The sequence below is a fragment of the Halichoeres trimaculatus genome, unplaced genomic scaffold, assembly GCF_033239565.1.
Source record: "Halichoeres trimaculatus isolate MK-OKI-2021-1 unplaced genomic scaffold, fHalTri1.1 fHalTri1_scaffold_13, whole genome shotgun sequence".
Classification (NCBI taxonomy): Eukaryota; Metazoa; Chordata; class Actinopteri; order Labriformes; family Labridae; genus Halichoeres; species Halichoeres trimaculatus.
This window is the reverse complement of record NW_027437191.1, coordinates 31,134,467-31,148,845: the sequence shown is the minus strand read 5'-3', so window position 1 is coordinate 31,148,845 and position 14,379 is coordinate 31,134,467. Positions and strand designations below refer to the sequence as shown.

Here is a 14,379-nt window from a genome sequence, read left to right as displayed (position 1 = left end):
TTGATCTCCATGCATGATGTAAATGACAAAATAAAAGCTCACAAATTCAGTTAATAAGAACTGACGTTGATGAAGAACAGACATCAAGTCTCGCGTCCACTCACCCACTTTGCGGAGCTCGAAGGACGTGTCAAACTGGTGTCCAGCTGCCAGGAGCAGAACAGCATAGTTGATACCAGAGTGTAGTGTTGGCTCTGACTCAAAGCCCTTTTTAAACCTGCGAGGAGACGACAAAACGACTGTCATCAACATCACCCTCCAAGATATGCGTCACATCAAATCCCAAGAAACCCTGAGATAACTGATGGCTCCGCTGCTTCCTGAGACACATCGAGTTAGAGAAAACAATAACGGCCATATTGAGCGGGGACCACAGAACAACAAACCATAACTGCAAGTTCCTTTGCCAAACAAGAAATTTCATTTATTTAATGAACAATCTGCCGAGCTGAGGGGAGGGCTGTGAGCGTTATTAGTGCTCCTCTGCCAAACTGCGACAGGGATCTGAAAATAATCACCAGATGGGAGCGCGATAATGTAGGCAGCGTATTCAACGGAGAGAGATATGAGATCTGAGGAGCAATTAGTAGATGAAGGAAATCAGCCAGCTGTTATTAAGTCAACTTCTGTTAGCTATTGTTAGCTCTGGCGTGAGACGAAGTCTGGACTGAAGAAGATACTGGAAAGCCTCGAGGAGCGACTCATTCTGAGCTGAGTCATTAGCATCGAGAAGAAGCTGGAGATCTTTAATGCGGTGGGTGTGAAGCCGAGTCAACTCCTTTTGTCAGTTTTCTACTCTTAGTCTATCGTTATTCTGAATGAAAAACAGATAAAGAGCTGCCCTCAATCCTGATTTTAGTGTTTTACTCAGCTAAAAGTTTTGGTCTTTGGTTCCCAACACAAAAGCTACAAAACAATTTCCATTTCCCATAACCCCAGGTAGCCTTTCTACACTCTTTAATAAGGAGCTATTACACACCATTCCCCTTTCATTAAAGCATTTCCCGCCTCTTGCATCATCTCATTTCAACTCACACGACAGGAATCGCTGCATTCTCTTCACATAATTTCACTCATTTGCATAAAAGTGTAACGACTTGTGCCGAGCTGAACGTCTTTCTGAATGCTGCGGCTGTAATAAGCCGTCATTTGCAGCTCCGCGTCCCGCCTTCTGACTTCAATCAGACTTGTAATTCTGTCTTCACGATAATAATTAAAATGTCTTTTATTCCTGGCACCTGTCCCAGTGCGGTTGTTGTACCGTGGCGTCGTGATCAGATGGGTTGACCTAAAGGAAGTTAAACTTCTTTTTACAATCAGAGCCGAGCATGTACTGCCTGAAAAAACAGTAGCCTCTAGGAGAGACACACAACTAGTCGAGAACTCAAGTGTAGCCAGCAGCTAGAGATATAATATCTCACCATAAACTGCTGCACAAAATGATGGATGACATGACAGGTTCTAAAAGTGAAACCAAAAAGTTGAAACTTTCCTGGCTAACTGCAGTTTACTGTAGGCTTTAACAACTCTTCCTCCATGTTAACAGATGGGACATGAGACAAATAATTAAATCAGGGTACACATACGGCTGGGTATTAGTTACAATTTTATAACGCCAAGTCTTACAAAAAGAAAAGTACAATACACATGACGGTACAAATCTTAAGTCTTATTTTTCAGCTGTAGTGTAATTTTCCCGGATGGAGGAGGAGCTCAGCACCGTGACCCAGCACAGATGAGAAGCAGCACGTGCAGGAGATCAACACGTGCTTTCACGCCAGTCTCCAAACTCAAGAAAAGTTGCTAGATTTGTCGGTACTAGGGATTAAAACGGTTTATAAAAAAACCCTGAACCGTTCGGTTTTCCTCGCTCAGTTAGGGGTGTGTGCTGCTCGTGTTTTTCTTTTTTCTTTGTTTTACAGCTCAGTGGAAGCAATATGTAGCTCCGATCAGTTGTGGGGAGACGTGTTTGATGTTTACATGACAAGCGTAGAAGACAGAGTTAGAGGGTGTACCCTTGGCGTCGAGTACTTCAGATTTCAGACCCCTCTTGCAAGTTTTTTTAAAGGCGACAATTCTTGTGACTTTTCTTGTGTTTGGAGAATCTGAGGTTAAAGCGTGTTTTGATCTCCTCACTGGTCAGCATGTGCTATAGTTAGCCCCTCCCCAATCCAAAACACAGACAGTCCTCACTCACAGCCGACGAAATCACACAAGTGAGTGTCTCATTATGGTCACTTCCCATGGTCTCCAGCCCAGATAGAGGAGGAGGGTTGATATTTAGACATTAAAAAACAAGATTTGACAGAAGAAAGTTAATTTGTAGTTGTAAACGCGCTACCCAAGTAGCTGCCTGTTGCAGCAGCTCTCTCGTCTTTGTCCGTTTCTTGTAATTTTTTCGTCTCTTTTTCGTCATCTTTGTATTTGGAGTGGATCATCACTTTGTATGGTTCATTGTCGGTCACGGACACCAAACTTTTTGTGGCTTCGGCGGTATTTTTTACTACTTTTCTCCTGTGTTTGTCTGGAGATCCTACATGTAACCATGGCTGCATTGTTTACATGTGAAATTAGCTGTTAGCAGCCTGTAGCATGTCAATGCTAACTAGTGTAGGGCTTGATGATTTCCCTCGAGCTGAGGAGAAGGAGGTGAGGACGACGTGCTGGTTCTCGGATGTGAGCTGGGAGGTGACGACGTGGACCTGTCCTTCCATCCATCGTTGTTGGGAACGTGGGATCTCGCTCCAGGGGATGGAGGAGCTAACTGTGCTAATCCAGCAGCATCATGCTGTTCACGGACGTGGCTGACGGAGCAGATATCGGACGCCGCGACACATCGGAGGAGCTTCACCTGCTGTGAGCAGACAGGATCCAGGAGACAGAGACTGAACAGACTGCTGGGGAGGCTCAGTCCAACCAGGACCCTGTGGAGGTGGAGGCTGGCTGGGCTGGAGAGTGGTGGACGAGTAGTGGACGGGATGTCGTCATCTAATTTCTTATGGACCTTTTTGCACTTTCTATACTCTTTCTTACTTTTGTTTTCTTAAATGCTGCGGTGACTCCTGAATTTCCCCTCGGGGATAAATAAAGTATTTTCTATTCTATTCTATTCTATTCTATTCTATTCTAAACATATTTATGATGTTGTGTTTTTCCCTGCTTTCTGTCTCTCCCACATTATTTCTCTCTCCTTCGGAGTCCATGACAATTACATGCAAATGGATTATTGTGCATATTAGACAGCAGCGTCATTTAGTGGCTTTCAGTGACTTCTGGGACAGACAATAGAGACTTTTTTTTACTGAGGAGTTGGCATGTTGAAATTAGCAATGCTTCACTCAGCTTGCATGACGTTTGAAACAGGTAACAGCCTCATTCGTTCAGGTTTTTCATGACTATACATGACAGAATTGATTGAAAATAATCTGTCAGTATTGGATTATTAGGGTATATGGTAAAAAGAAACGTGGCTAAAAACAACAACAATGTATGAACCAAACAGTAAACCGTGACCACAAAACCATGGATTATGTGAACTGTTCCATCCCTAGTCGGTAGCGGCCTTTATTCCACCAAAAATACTCTATAGGCATCTGAAAAGTCACTAAACACACCAGCAGAGCTGATAAGTTGGTAACAACCTGCGTGCCGCAACCATCTGCAGTGTTACAGCCAATCACCGGACCACGGGATTAACCCTTTGGGTACTGAAGCTTGGCACCAAAGTAAAAGGCATGTTTTACTCAGTACTACCAAAGCATTTTGGTCGATGCCGTAAAAAGAACCTAACGTCACCATAAAAGACATAATGTCAGTTATTACAATTAAGAGTTACCATTCTGAGTTCAGTATAATTACTAGTTTCCTGAGGAAAAAAGTTTTAGTCACAATTCCTGCAGATCGAAATAGCTGCACTTACAAGAACACCTGTTTAAAGACCTCAGTCCAGTCTAATTATTATCTGACTGCAGAAAGGTTCCAGGTTTGTATTACAGCAGGGTTTGTTCTGTGAGGTCATAACGCTACCAACCAAAAACTAAACTAAACACAAAGTTTCCTGCCAAATACGTCTTTTCTGTTGCATTATGGTTAATGAATAATAATTTTGTGTGGTTGAGTAACCAAAGTCATCCTCACCAGTGTGTGCCGCTGTCTCTGCTCGCCGTGTCGGTGAAGTGAGACTCCAGGAACGTGTCCTTGTAGATCCGTCCCACCAGGCAGTAGATGTCTGAGGCGACCTGCTCCTCGCCCTCCACCAGGGGCAGCATGATGTCCAGAGCTTTCTGTCTGTCACCGGGCAGGTTCCTCCTACACGCAGGAGAAAGACGAAGGACACACGAACATGGAGGTCAGAGAGGAGGAAGGTCAAAGTGTGATACCTCTACTTTTCAAATGAGCTGTCTTTAACCGACATACTTTGACTGCTCTTCTGTCATTGAGCCATCTCTTTACATCTTATCCCACCATATACACCACAATTTTCTATGTAGTCTTTCTATTTCTTAAAAAATGTAATTTCATATTTGTATTATATTCTATCCTTATTGTTATTATTGCATTTTTGCACTTGGTGAGCTGCTGTGACAGGAAAATTCCCTGTCTCTCTAAAGTTGTTCAATCAAAAGAAAGAGAAAAAGACCCAAAAATTAATATCAAAGGGAAAACAACACAACAACAATCACAAAACAAAGTCATAGTGTTCGTAAGGCACACTCAGCTTTGGATACAGAAGTATGAATTCCTGCTGGTCGTAATAAAAGATTTAAATGAGAATAAATAAAGTCTTAAATACAAAGAAGGATTAGCTCAGATTTAAAGATGATTAACTTCATTTCAAAGGGGATGGTAAAAGGCTTTCATGATCCATTTCACAAACAATCAGCTCCCTCCTTTTCTTTACTTTCTATTTGAGGATAATCACACATAAACTAGAGGAGTGTCCACAACAGTCCAGAACAGTAATGAGTAATGAGTGCACACCCTCAGCACTGAACAACACCGAGTGTTATTAAAGCATTCAGAGCACAGCAGCAGTAATTAAAATGGACAATTTCAGAAAAGGATTTCTGACACACACGTGGACACGTGATGGAAACAGAATCAAAACAGATGCAGCAGAAATTAAACATTGAGTTAGACATGAAATCAAACTCACGCCCACAGAACATCAGCAACTGTTACCATCAGCTTCTAAGAGCTGATTATTCCTGTCATGATCACAGACTTTACCAAACACAGACTCAGACTCTGTTTTATCACCAGTTAGCTTCTAAAGACGGGGTATGAAACCTAAAGATGGTGGTAGGTATAACACATGGGAACAGACAAAAACAATTATTCAGACTTTATTTATTTATAAATAATATAAAGCACTTTTCATACACAAGAGTGGTGACACATAGTGCTTGACCAAAAAATAAAAAAATAAAATAAATAAATAAATAAATAATAATGATAAAAATCTGTGCAGATGAACTGAGGAACTGTGAAATGCAACCATCTGTCAGTCAAAGAAGCTCCGCCCCTATTTTTGCCTCGCCTTAATATGGTCAAAACAGAAACAGAACATTAGAATAATCCTGGTACAGCCAATCAGTGGAATAACGTGACAAAAATAGTGTTTTATATCAGACTTTTAACATATTTGTCTAGCTGGAAACATGGACATGTTAAAATGGGCGCTACTAGGGGTTCCTTGGCTTTGGAGCAAGCCCCAAGTGGACGCTTTAGGAACTGCAGAAGTTGTCCCCAAGCTGAAACTGTTCCCCACAAAGCATTCTACCATACAGGATGATATGTTGTGTTATTGAACAATTTTTTGTCATTAAAGGCAGGGTTGGCAGTCCTCCAGGACTAACTAAATACCACATTTTTTTTTGCTTGTCAGAACCTCTGTGGTGTGAGTTTATTAAACTCTGATCCAGACTACAGCCCAGAGCCAAGTACCTCATCGGGTCAGAGGGAACAGGCCCGAGGTCAAGCGAGAGGGGCAGTAGTTAGAGGCAGGGGAACAGAGCAAGAAAAGAAAGCCTCCATCTTTCTTTTCTTGCTCTGTTTAGCTGGAGGACCAGCAATCGGGGTATGGGTAGTTTCTCTCAGGAGCACACATTGAGTTAGGGGCAGTGAACGCTGGTGAAATGTACGCACAGGGACATTTAGATCATTTTAACCAGTATAACAAAAAGTTTATCTAAATCAAACGAACAATTACACCTTTAAGTTAGCCTAATAGCATTTTTGCCAAAGTCCTATTTCAAAGTTTTCGAAAAAACAAACAAAAAAAAACAAACACCCCCCCCCCCCCCCCCACCCACACACACACGTTTTTAAGTAGATATAATTTTTCATTACAATTTTAGTATTGTGTTTATATTTTCTATATAATCATTTTTAACTTATTTATTTCAGCTAAATTTCTTTGACTCCAAGCTTTCCAAATGTTGGAATTATAGTTTAATTTTAGTTAGTTTTGACATTTTATTTTCCATTACAGTTTAGTTTTAATTAGTTTTAGAGCGGGCATTCTAGTTTTTATTTAGTTTTGATTTTTGCAACAAGGCTTAGTTTTAGTTTAGTTTTAGTTTAGTTTTAGTTTAGTTTTAGTTTTTCATACCTTATTAACCAGGTGCAGGATTCAAAAAGGTCAGAGTAAATATATTCTAATACTGTTTATTTTCCAGTCCAACATAGTGCTCACTGCTCAGTCAATGCTGATACTGAACTGTTGGCTGCTGCCTTAAACACAAGAAAATAATATAAACTCAGTATACAAATATAAGCATAAATTATATAAAAATAATGTTGACATAAATTACATAAAAAATTATATTAACATAAATTATTAAAAAAACAATATAATATGTCCTTCAATAAATAAAAACTTGGACTCTGTAACAATTAAACTGTAACAGATGCTCTGATTCATTGCTCCACTACGTTTCGTAAACAGTAGTAAACCAGTCAGTGCATTAAACAAGCTTGTCACTATACGCTGCTATGATGGTGCTGTACGGCACTGACAACTGCCTAAAACTGTCTAAAATTGGTTGGGAAAATGTGTCGGATTAATTTAAATCCTAAAGGCTATAAAAACTATAACTAAGGGAATTTTGTCTATAATTTTAGTTAGTTTCAGTTAGTTTTGTGAACACAAGATAGAGTTTTAGTTTACTTATCGTTTTTGTTTTCTTTTCTAGTATTAGTTTGAGTTAACTGCAATGTATTTTAATTTTTAGTTTTGGTGTTTAGTTTCGTTTTAGTTAACTATTACAACCTTGATGGGTACCAAATTAGGTCCAAAGTACCCGGTAGCAATTCACATGAAATCAAAAGGTACCATGTTTAAGTACCTAAACGCATCGTTGTGACTGTGAGGGAGTGGGAGAGTAGCCAATTTTCCATGCTGGACATGAACACAGCTTTGCAAAGTTATTTACTGAAGAATAATTAGGTTAAATCGAAAAAAAAATAAAAAATTATTAAACTAATTGATATCTTTCAACACATAAACACAAAAAAGTACCGGAAAATTGCTCAATTGCTCGAATCAATGGTGCCAGATCAGAGATGGCTTAATAGACACTCTGTCTCAGGCTCTGGAAAATACTAAAGCTCTGTACATATTACTGTGATATCTGTATGCATAAGTTGTTAAGATTGAAGTTTCTTTCTTCATTTTTTCCCCCTCCCATTAATGCCTGTTTTTACTTATTCATAAATTCAATATAATTTTTAACTTCTGTTTCATGTACATGTGCGTCCAAATGTTAAATGAGTTAAGTGAGGATCTATGTCTTTTGACTCGTGTTGATATGATCTAAACCTCACTCTGATAATAAACAGAACATCTGATCACAAAAAAAAACTCTCTGAAGCTTGCAATCATGTTATACGGCTCACAAAATGATAATTTAAATGTTCATGTCAGATTTCATACAGCTTTCTCTTTCTATTGTTGTTCTCTCAGAGGCTGATTAACATTTAAACCATTCCTGATGTGTTTATAAAACAGCAGATACATCTTCTTGATGTAATATTGCATCACTATAATTACTACGCTTGAATTATGTAACATGTGTATTGTGTGTTTACTGAACAACAAATGGAGAAAATGTGAAAACCCTTCATTACAGCCTCGTATATTCTTGGGCGCATAAAAGAATCCCTGCTTTGGACGAAGTGGATTAAATTAGTAAACACCAGCTGTGTGTGCATGGGAGCTACTTGTGTGAGTGTATACTGTATAATTATGTGAGTGTGTGTGTGTTTGTGTGTGTAGCAGCTGTTGTTTGTAGTCAGTGATACCTGGACAGAGGATTTCAACGGCTGAGGTCACTGAGTTCATCTGAAGACTTTAGTTTTACTCTGAGCTTCGAGTGTTGCTGCTGAGGATCGTTCACGCTGAAAGCTTTTATTACAAACCTCTGAGGAAACAACTGAGGCCGTCAAATGATTTCCCATTCATAAATATAAGAGGGGGCAATTCTCTTGAAAGGAAATTAACTGAAGAGCTCTTCAGAAGTCATTGGAGTGAATGAAATTAAGGCAGGTTCATAAAAGCTTTGATAGAAAAACAAAACAGAATACAGCTGAGATTTCTGCAGAGGTATTCAGAGCGGAGCGACAAAGAAAATGTTTCTAATTCCCAAAATCAGTTCAGAAACAAAATCTAATTTTTCTGACAATTTGAGACTAAATAAACAATCTGGCTTTCAAAGAAATTACAACAATTGTCAGCCTCAGTTTTTAGTTTTTACAAACTTTGAACCAAGAGTCGTGTAACCTCCTTTAAGTGAGATTGATCAGGAAAAAAACATTTTAATATTAAAATAATGCAAAGCTTGTTTTAGGTTAAACCATTTTAAAGAAGTTTTATGTCAATGTACTGGGAATTTTCCAAAAATGAGGGTTGTTTTGCCCTGATCTCCTTTTGCAGGCAAAGAACTCAACACTGTTAGACTTGTTTTTTATTCTCTGTGCACCTTAAACGTTGTGCCAGATTCCTCTGCTCCTACAAAGAACAAGATTTCCAAATCAGAAATTTCGGTTTCCGTTTGTTGTCCAAATTCTGTTTTGGCAGGTTTGGCTATAAACAGTCTGTGTGGACAGAATAAAAGGTAGAATTGAATCTATTTTCACTCTCCTTAAGAGGATTCATTACAGTGGCACCTTGATTCACAAATGTGTCTTCCTCTGGGGTGTTTTTTCAGGTATGAGCCGTCTCTCTGGAGAAAAACTTTAGGTTACGAGCCAGCTTCAGAAACCCCATTCCTGTCACAGCAAATTGCAACGTCCACCCAGCATCTCATGTCTTACTCTAAGAGGTCAGCTCGCAGTGGAAGCACCAGTGTTGTGCTTGCAGTAATTTTGCAAAACTTTACAAAAGCTGAATTTGAAGACCGATTACGTCCCATTTGAAAGGCTCCTCCAAATGCAGCCGACAAATCCAGCCTCCTTTTCGAGTGCCACGAAGGACGGATTCGGTGAATCCTTCGTAGCCTCACGTATCCCAAGATCCATTGCGCGTGTAAACCGAAGATGATGGACATGGCCGGACTTCAGAAGGAGTGATTGTGTTTCTAAAACATCAAAGAATATTTTGTTTTTCTGTGTAAAAATGTGTTGTTTGGGCTCTTTTCGAGTAATATAGTGAGGAAAAACAGTTCTTTATAAATCTTCTCATTATTATAAAAAATATAATCTCTTAATGAATTTAAGAGCATCATTTAGAGTGTGGTGACAGAGGCATGTGGTTGTTTTTCTTGAAAGCCAATGTGTGTATTTGCTTATTTATTTTAACCTGTTGATTGTGTTGTGTCATTTTCCATATACTGTGACTCTGTACGGCTGCTATTTTGGCCAGGTCTCTCTTGAAAAAGAGATTTTTTGATCTCAATGGGACTTCCTGGTTAAATAAAGGTTAAATAAAGGTTAAATATATATATATATAAAAAAAGTTCATAAATGTAAATTATCTGGGGAAAAAAGCTTACTTGGTGATTTATTATTTTTCTATGGAGAATTAAAAAAAGTCATTAAATCATTTCAGCAGCTTGTATTTTACCCTTTTTCTATCTATCATCCCCCCAGCACTTGTTCAAATGTTAGAAATGTACATTGTTGCATTACTCTCATGTAAATGGTGGTTCTACACTCGATCAATAAAGATAATAATAATAATAATAATAATAATAATAATAATAATAATAATAATAATAATAATAATGATAATAATAATATTTAATAATAATAATAATAATAATAATAATAATAATAATAATAATAATAATAATAATAACACAAAGTAATAAAAATAGTATAAATTATTATTATAGTTTTAAATGTGAGGTTTTGGTTTACGTGTGTTTAAAAAGTAATGTAAGCCTGACAGGTGAGGGCGGCGCTGTGTGACATAGAGGGTGACAAACAGGAAATGCTTCGTAGACCAGACCGTCTAATTGAGTTTGGCCTCTGCGGTCTACGCAGGCCACGAAGGCCGGGTCCTCCGAAAGCTACAGCCTACCGAGACTGCAGCCCCTGAATTGAGACACAGCCACTGACATCTTATAGTTTACTTCAGATTTAAAAACATTCAAAGACACCAGCTCCTTGAGCTTTAAGTCGTTCTGCAGCTGGTTCCAAGAGTACAGAGTACCCAAAGACACTTTTCCCAATTCCTGTCAGAGCGTTTGGGACAGAGAGCATGAAGAGGTCCTGAGAAAGCAGAGAGTACTGCCCAGTCCTTTTTTTCATGATAAAAACACAAACATTGGGGCAGCAGACCAAGCGCTGCCTTATAGATGAAGGTGTGTGAGTGTGAGCCTCCAGGTCGCCAGAGCAGGCCATCTAACCTGAGAGTTCAACTCACAATGAAGAGTTAGAGGTTTACAGTTTGTTATGAACCTCAAGGTTGTGGTCCAGAACAGATTAATGGCATTTCAATTCATTTCAATTGGTTTGATGTATGAGTTATTAAGGTTATGAGCTTCGTCACGAAGCAAATTAAAATGTGGTAAAAGTAAACCTCATCAGAACAAAGAAGCAATCTGAAATTGTTGACTTTGGTCTTCTCCATGCAAAAAGAGTGATTGCACTATATTGGAAAAATGTCGAACCACCTTCACTGGCAATATGGAAGAAGGAGTTGTTGACTTGTCTTGGACTTGAAAGATTGACATATATTGTAAAAGGAAAAAAAGAGGAGTTTGCCTTTATTTGGGACTCATTCATGTCATTCTTGACTAATAAAAGGGATAATACTGACTGGATAACATTATGTAATGATCCTGCCTTTTTTATTTATTTATTAAGCTTTTCTCTTTATTATCATTTTTTTAAATTATCATTATTAATTCTATTATTATATTTTTTAAATTATTATTATTGTTATTATTATTGTTATTTTATTTTATGTGTATTTTCATTATTATTATTATTATTTTCATTATTATTATTATTATCATTATTATTATTATTATTATTATTATTATTATTAATTTTATTCTTATTATTATTATTATTTTTGTGTGTGTGTGTGTGTGTGTGTGTGTGTGAATGAGCACTTGTTTGAGGGGACATAAATGAAAATGAAAATGTTTGTACATTTGATACAAAGTTTGATATGTATCTAAAACTTTAATAAAAATATTGTTAAAAAAAAAAAAGTGGTAAAAGTGCTAAAATCTGCTGTTTCTCTCGTGTCTGCTTGAGGCTGGCTCTAGAATAGGGTTTCCACCTGTCCCGTAAATACGGAATCGTCCCGTATTTCACACTCAAATGTTGCATCCCGTTTTAAATCAATTCGTCCCGTATTTCACGTGGTGCTTGCCTTAACTGTAACAGCTACTCATAACCTCTCCTGGAGGATCATACGTTCAGTTCATGCTGGGAATAAGTTTTTAATTAAGTGTTTTTTTTAAATGAAAAGTCTCTAACAGACACATTGTGTGTGACAGCCATTAAGAAAACATCCAGAAAAAAAACATAACGCAGCTTCTCCCCGGAGCGTGAAGGTTAAATAAAACATATGAGCTGACAGATATTACCATGGAGACAGTCCAGAGGGAAGAGCGCGTCTGAGACACAACCTGCTCTCTTCTCCCGAGTCTTTTTCACCGTGTTTCTCTGCAGACTGCTGCTGATCGCTATTTAGACGAAGCAGATTCTTCCCTCAGTCCTGTCAGGCTCCCAGCAGCGTGAAAAACCAAAACCTGCCCCCCCAACACACACACACACACACATCTACTGCTGACAAGAGGCCGAAACCAATTAGTGCTCTCACACTCCAACCTGTGGATTCATCTCAGAATAATCATCTGACGTTTGTTCAGGCTGAATATAACAGTCTGCGGCTTCGACTGCTGCTGGGCAACGACTCGATGAAAGGAGTGAAATGTTTTGATTTATACAGCCACAATTCAAGAACGAACATCATGAAGAGACGTCTCTACTTTAACGGGCTGATGTGCAGAGTCATAATATCAGTAATTTTTAATTCAAGCTTCTACAATCCTGGGACTCAAAGGTGAAATGTAGTTCATCCTGATATGTCTGAAAAATACATGCTGTCATTTCGTGGCTCATAAAACTGGAAGGAGAAGTGCAAATTCATCTGTTTCTGGTGAGTCTCAGTTTCACAGTAAATAGGAAGTAACACAGAGGCTTCCTTTGGCAATAAGAGCCTTAAAGAGAAACGATAATAAGATAAGATTAGATAAAAAATACTTTATTCATCCCAGGAGGGAAATTCATGTAGTTTGGATGCAGCTCATCTTCAAGAATTATAGATTCTGATGGCTGCAGGGAGGTACGATCTTCTGTATCTCTCAGTCCTGCAGCGCACAGAGGTGGGTCATCCACTGTTGCTTTACGACTATATTTACTTGAGATTAACTTTCAATTAATGACTCGAGATGCTGGTTTGTAAAAGTAGAAATGTAAGCCAGGCCTGCATGGTTTGAATCCCAGGCTGGGGATTCAAACCAAAGACCCTTATGTGTGATGGGAAGGGGATCTGCCTCACACAGCTGGGAGCAACTCCAGCTTCTGAGACCCCAAAATGTAAAGAGCTAAAAATGATTGACGGAGAAATGTAAACTTTGTCAAGTCTATACTCACAAATTGAAGGAAACAACTTTTTAAATGTTTGTTGATTGGAGGTCAGATTGATCATATCTGATGCATTTCAGGGAGTCGGGAAGTCAGAACGCATCCCCAACGCATTTTCGTCATCTTTGTATTTGGAGCGGATCATTACTTTGTATGGCTCATTTGTTGGTCATGGACACCAAACTTTTTGTGGCTTAAGTGATATTTTTTACTATTTTTGCTCCTGTGTTTGTCTGGAGATCCTACATGTAACCATGGCTGCATTGTTTACATGTGAAATCAGCTGTTAGCAGCCTGTAGCATGTCATTGCTAACTGGTGCAAGGCCTGATGTTTCCCACAAGGTGAGGAGAAGGAGGTGAGGACGACGTGCTGGTTCTCAGGTGTGAGCTAAGAAGTGAAAACATGGACCTGTCCTTCCATCCATCGTTATTGGGAACTTAAGATCTATCTCCAATAAGATGGACGAGCTAGCCATGCTAACCCAGCAACAGAGGGAATACCAGAAGGTAGAGTAGCATCATGCTATTCACAGACATGGCTAACAGAGCTAACATCAGACACCAACGCCACATTGGAAGAGCTTCACCTGCTGTGAGCAGACAGGATCCAGGAGACAGAGACTGAACAGACTGCTGAAGAAGCTCAGTCCTGGACCCTGTGGAGGTGGAGGCTGGCTGACTGGACAATGATGGACAAGCTGTCAGCATCTATTTTCTTATGGAGCTTTTTGCACTTTCTATACACTTTCTTACTTTTGTTTTCTTGATTGCTGCTGTGACTTCAATTTCATTGTACTTGTTACAATGACAATAAAGTTCTATTCTATTCTATTCTAAAACCTTTGCTTTAGAAATGGCCCCTCAGAGTTTATTTCATTTATCCCACCTGACATAGGAACACCTCAGAGTTCCCCAAGAAGAGCTTGGAAATGTTGCTAGAGAGGGGCTTTGGCAACACAGATTTAAGCAGATTTTCAAGACAGATAAAACTTTTGATAAAGAACGGACCAGTAGCTACACCTGCATCCTGGTATCTGTTCATAAAGATAAAGAAATCATCTTTCGGCCTACGTAGCCTGGGTAGTTTTGAAAATGAATATCTCAGCCTTGATTGTTTTTAAAAACACTTTCATCACACTCACCTGAAAAATCTGCCAGTGAGTGTAGTTAATATTTGTCAGTGTTTTTTACACGCGAAACCTGTGCCAACCAATCAGGATGAGCCCCTGTTATTCAGCTGTGACGTCTCAGAACCAAAAACTCTGTTTTCA

General features: G+C 38.8%; 1 protein-coding gene across 2 annotated transcripts in view; it reads right to left on the bottom strand.

The window, feature by feature from the left end:
* The window catches only part of map3k5 (mitogen-activated protein kinase kinase kinase 5), a 120,985-nt gene that overhangs the window by 44,429 nt on the left and 62,177 nt on the right, over positions 1-14,379 (bottom strand). For both annotated transcript variants that reach the window (XM_074684670.1, XM_074684671.1), the window contains exons 7-8: positions 4,138-4,308; positions 105-217 (exon numbers count right to left, since the gene is read on the bottom strand). In XM_074684670.1, coding sequence (XP_074540771.1) covers positions 105-217; positions 4,138-4,308 — 284 coding nt within the window. The remainder of the gene's footprint in view (positions 1-104; positions 218-4,137; positions 4,309-14,379) is intronic.